General features: G+C 64.1%; 2 protein-coding genes across 3 annotated transcripts; both read left to right on the top strand.

The window, feature by feature from the left end:
- LOC126033585 (cysteine-rich protein 2) lies at positions 1-3,617 on the top strand. Its single transcript, XM_049790565.1, has 8 exons — positions 1-109; positions 1,884-1,978; positions 2,058-2,115; positions 2,300-2,446; positions 2,523-2,591; positions 2,826-2,920; positions 3,038-3,095; positions 3,183-3,617. Exons 1-8 carry the CDS (start codon positions 67-69, stop codon positions 3,248-3,250), a joined length of 633 nt encoding a protein of 210 aa, XP_049646522.1. The 5' UTR covers positions 1-66; the 3' UTR covers positions 3,251-3,617.
- Positions 3,618-4,479: 862 nt separating this feature from the next.
- Positions 4,480-9,204, top strand: CRIP1 (cysteine rich protein 1). Of its 2 annotated transcripts, XM_049790568.1 has the most exons (6): positions 4,480-4,483; positions 7,799-7,849; positions 8,618-8,712; positions 8,805-8,862; positions 8,950-9,008; positions 9,099-9,158. In XM_049790568.1, exons 2-5 carry the CDS (start codon positions 7,810-7,812, stop codon positions 8,988-8,990), a joined length of 234 nt encoding a protein of 77 aa, XP_049646525.1. In that variant the 5' UTR covers positions 4,480-4,483; positions 7,799-7,809; the 3' UTR covers positions 8,991-9,008; positions 9,099-9,158. The 2 variants fall into 2 exon arrangements, with proteins under 2 accessions (XP_049646525.1, XP_049646526.1); XM_049790569.1 differs by lacking the exon at positions 4,480-4,483 and having other exon boundaries at positions 7,765-7,849; positions 8,950-8,996; positions 9,099-9,204.
- Positions 9,205-9,877: the final 673 nt, after the last annotated feature.

Genomic DNA, 9,877 nt, shown 5'->3' with positions numbered 1-9,877 from the left:
AGCGGCTGGCAGAGCGGTGGGCAGAGCGGGTGCAGCGGCGGGCAGGGCGGGCAGGGCGCGGCGACCATGGCTTCCAAGTGCCCCAAGTGCGACAAGACCGTGTACTTCGGTGAGTGCGGGCGACCCCCGCCCCGGGACGCCCGGCCCCGAGTCCGCGCGAGTGCCGCCGGCGCTGGGAGCGGCGACGGGGTGGGCGGCCACGCCCGAGCCCCCCGACACGGCCGAGGTGGCCCCGGGATGACGCTGACGCCGGCTCCCTCCGGGCGAGAGCGCTGGGAGGCGCGGGGCGGGGTCGGGTGGAGCCGCGGGCTCGGGGCACCGCCCGCCCGCGCGCTCCGGCCGCTCCGCTGGAGCCCAGGCCCTCGCGGCCGCCCCACCTCCTGCCCGCCCCAGGAACACGTGGTCGCGCCTCAGTGGCCCTGGCCCGCGAGTCCCCCTCCCCCGCATCCCGACCTCGACCCCGGCCCCGACCTCAGCCCTGACCCAGGCTCGGCGCCTGCACTCTCAGCCGTGCGTGGGCGACTTGGGCCTCGGCCGCCCGCGTGCCCCGACACGCCGCGCGCGCTCCCTGAGCGCCAGGTCCCCGCGACTTTCTCACGGGCCGGGGGTGACAGCGCGGGAACAGGAGCCAAGCGCCCAGCCCCCCTCCCCATAGAGGTCAGCAGGGCTGGACAGTGATCACTCTCTTGCTCCCCTGATTTGGCTACGGCGTCCCTTCCACAGCACATGGACAGTGTTATTGGAGTGGGGGGACGGATAGGGCCCTTTCCCTAGTCACCCGGGTCTGTGGTCAGGTCAGGGCCCGGGACAGGTCCAGACCAAGAGCAAGGCAGTGGTTTCCTCTGCCGTCCTACAGGGCCGGCCACCGCCATCTGTTCCCTGGGAAGGAAGGAAGGAAGGAAGGGTCCTATCTGGCACCCCTTCCCCATTTCAGGGGGCTCATCCCTGCCACCTGGGGGTGGACACAGTCCCGGACCCTCCCGCTGACCCCCTTGCGTGGCACTGTTGGACATTCCCCCAGCCAGACCGGCTCCAGGCTGCTTGGGTTTGGTCCTCAGCCCTGAGAGCGTCTATACATGTGGTGGCCTGCTGGAGGCGGGGAACAAAGGCTACTCATGCTCTGCCCTGGCCCTGGGCCCCAGACTTCACCCAGCTGCCCTAGGGTCCAGAAGCCTCACCCCCTCCCCGTGCCGTGAGGTCAATGCGGCCTTTGGGTCCCCGGAAATGCTGCAGCTGTCCCCTGCCAAGCCCGCAGACTCGATCAATGCGGTCGGTGTCCCCAGTCCAGCCCCACGTGTGGCCATCGACCTGCCCATAGGGTCTCCCTGCCCCCAGCGGCCGCCTGCTGGAACTCCCAGGGCCAAGTGCTTTGGGTAGCTCCGAGCTGCAGCTGCCACAGCTGCCCCTGGCATGGGCTCCACCTACGGCCCAACACCCGGGTTGCAGCCCCAACTAGTGGCCCTAGAGGTGGGCTGCCTCTGTCAAGTGGGGTCCCCAGGGCTCAGGACCCCAGAAGAGCTGCAGCCCCTCAGGCCCTGGGGTCAGCCTCAGAACCATCTTCCAGACTGCCCAAGCCTGGACCTTCCTACGGAATTCCGGTTTGCTCCGCCCTTTTCCTGCCCAACTCCCTGGGGAGTACAGCTTCCATGCATCGGGAAGTCCCCCACGCTTCCGGCCATTGGGATGTGGCGGCCCACAGCACAGACGGGTGGAACCGGCTCGCTGGCCGGCCGGCAGCTGCTGGTCTCAGACCCTGGGTATCAAGGCGGCAGGGCCAACCCAGAGCTGCTGAGATGGAGGAAGAGCCCTCCTCCCCGCTATGGGGTGAGGAGTGGTCCCCGGCTGCCCCCTCGCTCCCCTCCTAACCACACACCTCTCTGCAGCGGAGAAGGTGAGCTCTCTGGGCAAAGACTGGCACAAGTTCTGCCTCAAGTGTGAGCGCTGCAACAAGACCCTCACAGCAGGGGGCCATGCCGAGGTGAGGGGCTGGGCAGGGCCAGGGGAGCCCCTCCTGGGTCTTGGGATGCTCAAGCTCACCTCCACCCTCCTCTGCCCAGCACGACGGGAAGCCCTTCTGCCACAAGCCTTGCTATGCCACGCTGTTCGGGCCCAAAGGTGAGCCCCACGCCACCCTGTTTCCTACCCACAGCCCCGCTGGTGGTGGGTTTCTGGTCTGCAAAGTCTTGCTCTCTGGGGCTCCCAGACTGGGGGCTGTGGGGACTCTGCCTAGCCCCTATTCCAGCCCATCAGAGGGGTACCCAGGTCACTGGCCAGTGCCTCCCATCCACCCCGCCCCCAGGTGTTAACATCGGAGGTGCTGGCTCCTACATCTACGAGAAGCCCGCTGCTGAGGGCCCTCAGGTCACCGGCCCCATTGAGGTGCCCGTGGCCCGAGCTGCAGCTGAGGAACGAAAGGCCAGTGGACCCCCGAAGGGGCCCAGCAAAGGTAGGATGTGTCGGTGTGAGGGGTGGGGAGCGGCCAGCATCAGGGTTGGGCTGACCTATCTGCCTCTCCCTCCCAGCCTCCAGCGTGACTACATTCACTGGGGAGCCCAATATGTGCCCTCGCTGCAACAAGAAAGTCTACTTTGGTGAGTGAGCTACTGGCCCTGTGGACAGGGTCCGAAAACAGAGGACACGCCCCACCCTAGCCCATGCCCTGCCTCAATGGGCCACCCGCATTGTATGGCCACGCCCCCAAGTAGCTGAGGCTCTACGCCCTGTTCTCTGAGGCTAGTCCCACACCGAGGCCCCACCCCTAGGCCCCACCCCGCCCAAGACTCAAGTTGAGGCTACGCCCCCATCTGGGTCTTGTTCCCTTGCAGCCGAGAAGGTGACGTCCCTGGGCAAAGACTGGCACAGACCATGCCTGCGCTGCGAGCGCTGCGGAAAGACATTGACCCCTGGCAGTCACGCCGAGGTAAGACACAGTGGACGGTGGCCTGATGAGTGCACAGCCCCTGGGAAGGACCCAACAATGAGGAGGCTTCTGCCTGGTCTGAGACCTTCCTCTCTCTCTTTCCTCGCCCACCCCTAGCATGACGGCCAGCCCTACTGCCACAAGCCCTGCTATGGGATTCTCTTCGGACCCAAGGGTGAGTGCTTGGCTGGTGGCAGGCGGGCTTGAGGCGGTGCCCGTGCTTGCCTTCACCACCCTCCTTTCCCCTCTGCCTCTCCTGCAGGTGTCAACACTGGGGCTGTGGGCAGCTACATCTACGACAAGGACCCTGAAGGCAAAGTGCAGCCCTAGACCTTGGGCCGGGATCCCTAGAGCACTGCTTGCTTGGCTGGGCCTGGACAAGCCAGCTCGTACTGCTGCGAGGGCCACGTCCTACCTGCAAAAGCAGGTCTATCTCTGGGGGGAAGGAAGCAGCCAGGCGCGCCCCAGCTCTTGTTACCCTCCCAGCTGCTGTCCCCGGGTGGTGCCTGGGGGTGGCTCCTGACCCCTCCCCAGCTTGCCACCAGTGTTATTTATGCTGCCCTTACCCTTGGTGGCCACCGCCTCTCCACTCACCTAAGGGAGGGCCCCCTGCCTAGAGCTTTCCCTAGGCCCCACACTGCCTCCAGCGCCAACACTGCCTGGGATTCTGCTGTCAATAAAGGTTTCAGATCACAAGGCCCGGCAGTCTGTTTGTGGGGAGATCCCCGCCCATGTGCATGCACCCTGTGGAGCAAGGCTCCCTCTTCTCATGGGCACTTGTGTAAAAGGGGCCAGCCTTGGAGAAGCAGCGGCCCTTGATTGGGCCCTGATGCAAGAGTTCTGGAGAGGCCCTGGACGTGCACTTCTGTCTACTGGGGTGCGGGTGCGATGGGAACCTGGGAACCGTCGCGCGCTCCTATGTCCCTGTGCCCCAGCAACCCAGGCTGAAGCCTGTTGCGAAGCCGCGCTCAGGCCGCCAGAGGCCGCTGCTGTCCCGTGTCCTGCGCCCTGGCGCAGACATGGCCCCGCACCGCCGGATGGGTGGGTGGGGAGTGGTCTTGGATGCCCCTGCACTCCTGCCCGCGGGTCCGGAGCCTGCTGGATGCAAAGCCAGTGCCGCCGTGTCCCGCGGGTAGAAGTGCCCGGCGCCCGGGTCGAGGGGCTCATGGGCTCATAAGGCGTTTCCCGCCTAAGCTGCTTGGGTAGCAGCAACAGGGCCGGGTACCCCGCGCCAACGCGCAGTTTAAGAGGCTCCTAGATAGCTAGCTGGTCAGGACATTCCTGTCTGCTGCCGGGACTGGGGGGCCTCCGAGGTCGACCCAGGCCCTTCCCCCTTGGCCACCAGCAGGGAGGAGACTTGGGCCGGCCGGTGCACAGTGGCGCTGATGTCCCCAGAGGTCAGGCGAACGGCCCACTTCCTGCAGGCCAGGCTGCCGTGCTGTTTGTTGCCGGGGCGTTGCCATGGAGACGGGGCGGCGCCGGCTGCGCGGGGGCGGCCGGGGGAAGCGCGGTGCCCGGGCCCGCTGCCTGCCGGGTGCCCAGGGCCGCCCCTGGCCATGCCCAGGGAGTGGGGAACCTCCTTAAATGCCCACCCCCGGGGGGGCCCCTGCAGAACCCACGGGGCGCTGTGGCCGGGCGGGGCCAGCCCACGGACTTTCCCGCCCTGTCCCAGCACCCCGGTTTCCAGGCCAAGGCCTGCCTGTCTCCCGCTCCGTCCCATGCGCCCCTTCCCCTGGGTCAGACCCCGGTAAAGGTTCCCCAGGGCCCCCACTCCGCGCCGCGCCCCCCCATCCTCCAGGATCTCTCCGCCCACCGGGCTGGGTGGGATGTGGGTGAGCGCACCCTGCTGACTCGCGGGCTGGAATTCTAGCGGGTTCCTCCCGAGATTCCGGGAACCAGACTCAGGGATCACTGCTCCCGCGGGTCGCCCGCGCACCCCCTCTCCTGCTGGAGGGGGTCCCGAGAGACAGCGCTGCTGAAAATAGACGCTGGGAATGTCTGCGACTGCCCCACGAGGCTGCCCAACAAGTGGGCCCTCTGGAGGGGTTGTGGGGGCCAGGAGCAGAGCTTCCCCCTTGGGGCCGAGTGGCAGGGGTGTGTGTGGATTCCTCAGCGGTCACCAGACTGTTTTCAGCTTGGAAGGGGCTAGAGTCCAGCGCTACTCCTGAGTGCCTGTTTGTCTCTGAGTCTCTGTCTCGCTATCTCTGCCTGCATCCATCTTGGTCTGTGTGTGTCTCTGTTTCTCTCTCTTTATTTCGTGTCTCTGTATTTCTGTCTCTTTTCTGTCTTTATCTCTGCATCTTTCTCTGTGCCTGTCTGTATCTCTTCTGTATCTCTGTCTCTCTGTCTCAGTGTCTGTATCTCCGTATCTGTCGCTCTGTGTATCTGTCCTCCTCTGTCTCTGCCTTTCTCTAGCTTTTCTGAATCTTTTCTGTGTCTGTGTTCCTTGTATCTGTGTCTCTGTCTCAGTCTCCATGTCTGTCTCTCTGCATCTCCTTGTTTTTGCGTCTTCTTCCCACTGCCCCCCATTCAGCAGAGTGGGTGTTTGTGCAGCCCTGCTGTAGGTGCTGAGGAGCTGAGGCAGCCTCAGGACAGGACGTTTTGGGCGTATTAGGGCCCTGGGACAGATCACTAGGTCGGTGGGCAGCTGTGTCTGTCCTGGCCATTCTGTCCGTCACGCTCCAGGAGCTCCCACAATCGGGATTACTGGGGCGACTGCCTGGGGCGAGCAGTGTGGAGGACTCTGCAGATTCCTGGCCTGCTAGTCCCAGCAGTTTCTGTGTGCAGGTGGGGGTGGTTGTTCAGCCCGAGGGCGCGGCCTCTAGGCTCTCTAAAGGCCTCTCTCTCCCCACCTCCGCCACACCATGGCAACCAAACAACAGCAGGCCGGGAGGGGAGGCATTGGGGGCCCTGCCCTGGGCTGAGTTGGCTCCGGGGCAGGCTACTGTGAAGTGGGGGTGCTGGGGGAAGCCAGGCTCTGCCTGCCCGGGCTAGTATCCCCTAGGTGGGCTGGGCAGAGACCCGGAAGGGCCTGTGCATGCCTGGGGCTCCCACCCCACTGCCAGGACGTTTGCTTAGGGGCGCAGGCCTGTGTGTGCTCAAGCCCCAAGCCGCTTCGAGGCCAGCACTACCCCTTGGTCCCCATCATGCCGCTGCCTTCTCTGCTCATCTCTCTGCTCATCATGCCCTGCCCTCATCTCTTCCTCCCCTCAGGGAGACAGGACTCCGCAGAGCTGCCCTCCACATTCCAAGTTGGGGTACCCACTTTGGTTTTGTTTTTTTTTTTGTTTTTGTTTTTTTTTTTTTTGCGCCACACCCAGCGGTGCTCAGGGGTTACTCCTGGCTGTCTGCTCAGAAATAGCTCCTGGCAGGCACGGGGACCATATGGGACACGGGGATTCGAACCAACCACCTTGGTCCTGGATCGGCTGCTTGCAAGGCAAACGCCTTTGTGCTATCTCTCCAGGCCCCAAGGGGTACCCACTTTGAGGGCTCTGGTGTATGTCTGTTTAGTGTGGCATTCAGGTGGGGTGCCCTGGGGTTTCTGTCACCCACTTCCTCCCACTTCTGTTGGTTTGCTCAGCCTTCATGGGAACCAGGACAGGTCAAGCCTGAGATTCCCCTTTGTCCACGAGATGGTAAATCAAGGGGAGAAAACTGTCCCCCTTTTTGGGGGGTTGCAATGCAGCTAGCTAACCTGGGTTCCACCTGGGGACAGACACTTTATGTCCCCACAAGCCTGGTCAGGAGTGAGCCCTGCGCATTGCAGGGAGAGAAAAGAAAGAAAAATAAAATAAAATAGAGAGATAGCAGGGCGGGAGCGATGGCATAGCAGTAGGGCGTTTGCCTTGCATGTGGTTGACCTAGGACTGAGGATCCCCCAGCATCCCATATGGTCCCCCAAGCCAGTAGCGATTTCTGAGCGCATAGCCAGGAGTAACCCCTGAGTGTCACCGGGTGTGACCCAAAATAAAAAAAAAATAAATAAGAGAGAGAGAACAGCGGGGAGGTTGCTTGCTTTGCACGGGCTGACTCAGATTCAATCCCTGGCATCCTATAGGGTGCCCCAGCACTGCCAGGAATGATTTCTGAGAGCAGAGCCAGGAGTAACCCGTGAGTAGTGCAGAACGTGGCCCCAAAACAAATCAAACAAAAAACCTTGGGAGGGTATTCTGATGAGGAAAGACACTGAAGCTGGGTGGGGGTCGCAGTGGCCAGAAGCCGAGGGCAGGGTGTAGCTGGCCGGGTCCCAAGGGAGCCACACCCAGGCTGACTATAGATTGATAGCTGCGGCTCCGGATGACACCGGGGTGGACAGTCTGTGCCAGGCACAAAGGTTGGCGCCTGGTACACCTGGGCGGAGTATGGGGCAGGTGCTGCCCTCCCAGATAAGGACGCGGGAGTGAGGAGGCTCCAAACTACCCCCGAGGCAGAGGCGGAGGGGCCCGCCGGGAGTCCCCGGGGGAATTTGGGGCCACTCACACGCGGTTTGGCCTTTTTGACTTGGCGCTACAGCCAAGCCTGGCAAATCCAGTTCACCCCCCCGCCGCGCGCCCCGACTTCAGAGAGGCCCAGCCTGGGGATATCTGGGCTGCCGCCCCACTCGGGACTCCAGAGCCCCCAAGACCCGTCCCCGCCCGCTCCTCGCCGGGCGCTGCCCCTTCCCAGACGCGGGCGGGGCCGGTGACTTTTCTTGGCTCCCGGGCCGGGTCTGGAACCCGGGTCCCGCGGGTCCAAGTCCGGGGCCAGGGCGGGGCGGCAGGCGTGGCCTCCCGGGGGCGGGGTCCCGGGGTCCCCTGAAATGCGCGGCCGGGCGGGTCCGCTCAGTGCCGTCCGGTCCGCGCTGCCCTGCCGCTGCTCTGCCCCCTCGCCCGCCAGAGCTCGCCGAGATGCCCAAGTGCCCCAAGTGCGACAAGGAGGTGTACTTCGGTGAGTGCGCGGGGGCCGGAGACACCTTGACGCAGAAGCGCGCTCGAGGGCCGCTTTCCGGGTCGGCCCGGGCTGCAGTTATGGGGGGATCTCGGCTCCCTCGAGGGGGACCCCGCGGGGCTAGAGAAAGCGGCGTCCGGGCCGCCCAGCCCTGCCCTGCCCGAAGTGCAGGCGGACGCGGAAACCGACGCCTCAGGTGCTGGCCTGGACGGGCCCAGTTCCGCGGGGGACTCCCCGCCCGGCCCCGCTCAGCCTCGTCAGCGCCGCGCCCAAGCCCGCTCGGTCCCCCCCAGCCCGGTACCAGCCCAGCTCAGGGCCGCTAAGCCCCGCACCCAATCCCACTCCTTCCCGCCCGCACGCCCGCCCCGCCCAATCCCTTGCCCTCGCGGCTCCGCTCGCCGGATTAGTCCCGCTCTCTCCGTTTCCCAGTCCGGCCTGGCCTGGTCCCGCTAAGCCCGCCTGGCCCGGTTCTCTCCCTTCTCCCGCACCGCTCAGCCCCGCAGCGCATGCTCGCCCCGGTTCTGAGCGGAGTAGGAAGTGGGGCTGCCCGGCCCTTTGCGACCTCATCCGCTGCGCTTTGCAGGAACTCGTGGCCCGGTCCTGTGTGGGGTGGACACGGGGTCGTCGCCCCCTCCCTGATCGGCCTGTTTGGACAAGCGAGGGAACTTGCCACTCACTAGGAGACAGGACCAAAGCCGGGTGCAGCTCCTGGGGTGGGGTGGAAGGTAGCCCTGGGGGTGTCTTGAGCCCCACCCCGTGTCTCCCCAGCCGAGCGGGTCACCTCCTTGGGGAAGGACTGGCACCGGCCCTGTCTGAAGTGTGAGAAGTGCGGGAAGACGCTGACCTCAGGGGGTCATGCAGAGGTAGGTGGGGTCTGAGGGAAATTGAGGAGGTGGTGGATGGGGCTGGGGGTACAGGACAGTTCCCTGAGGAGTCTTCTCCCCCTCCTCCGCAGCACGAAGGCAAACCCTACTGCAACCACCCCTGCTACTCAGCCTTGTTCGGGCCCAAAGGTACGTCCCAGCCCCAGCCCAGGGTCTGTGTCCCACAATTTTCCTGTTCCCCACTGCCCCAACTGCCCTTGTTTTTTTTCTCTGCAGGCTTCGGGCGAGGAGGTGCTGAGAGTCATACCTTCAAGTGAACCCAGGTACCCTCCCAGGTATACCCATCGTCCCCATTCAGCCTTGGGGTGCAGGTGCTGCTGCTGGGTCTGCAGGACTGAGGATTTGGCTCTGTCCCTGTCTTGCAGGTTGAGGATCTCTTGACCCTGGACACCAGGCCGAACCCCCGCAGGCATCTGAGGCCCAAATGGAGCTAGCTGCCTGCCCTCAATAAACCTCAACACTGGGAAAGCCTCGTGCACCTGTCTGTTTGCTGGTGTGTGTATGTATATGTGTGTGCGTGCGCATGCATGGACATACACTTGTGCATTGTTAGTGCACACGTTGTGGGTATACCTTCATGCATCTGTGTGTATGTAGTAGGGGTACTACCCTGGCCTGCTGTGGGATGGGGGCCCTTCCAGTACAGGTCCCTGGGCAGAGTGGGCAATACTCCAGATTGGGTCCTGCCAGCACTGTGTGGGTGAGAAGCTTTAAGGAATAGGAGCATACGCTCAGATGCAGTTCCTTTTCTCTGCCACTTCCGGGGCTCCACCCGGTTGGCCCCAACTCCCCTTCTGCTCGGAGGGCGCCAAAAAGGAGTGGCTTGGCCTCCCACTTCCTGGCTGGGAGGGCCCTGCTGGGTGGTCTTGGGGGTACATGGAGGATGGGTTTGTGGAACTCTGCAGTTCTGGATGAAACTGGGAGGGATCTAGCGGTAGGACAAAACTTGGAGTGGAGGTAGCTGGCAGTGAAGGAGGCTCAGTGGCCCCCTTGTGTCTCCACAGCAGAGTGACTAGTAGGGCACTGAAGGTTGGGCCTGGCCCCATGTCAGGGAGTGGCCCCCATCACTCCTGTTCCATAACACTCACAGGCTCCCTCCTGTGGCTGCACCGTTCATGATCTCAGCGCCCCCTGGCGGTGTCCC

Source organism: Suncus etruscus, chromosome 17 (assembly GCF_024139225.1).
Source record: "Suncus etruscus isolate mSunEtr1 chromosome 17, mSunEtr1.pri.cur, whole genome shotgun sequence".
NCBI classification, from domain to species: Eukaryota; Metazoa; Chordata; class Mammalia; order Eulipotyphla; family Soricidae; genus Suncus; species Suncus etruscus.
This window is presented reverse-complemented; position numbering and strand designations above follow the sequence as displayed.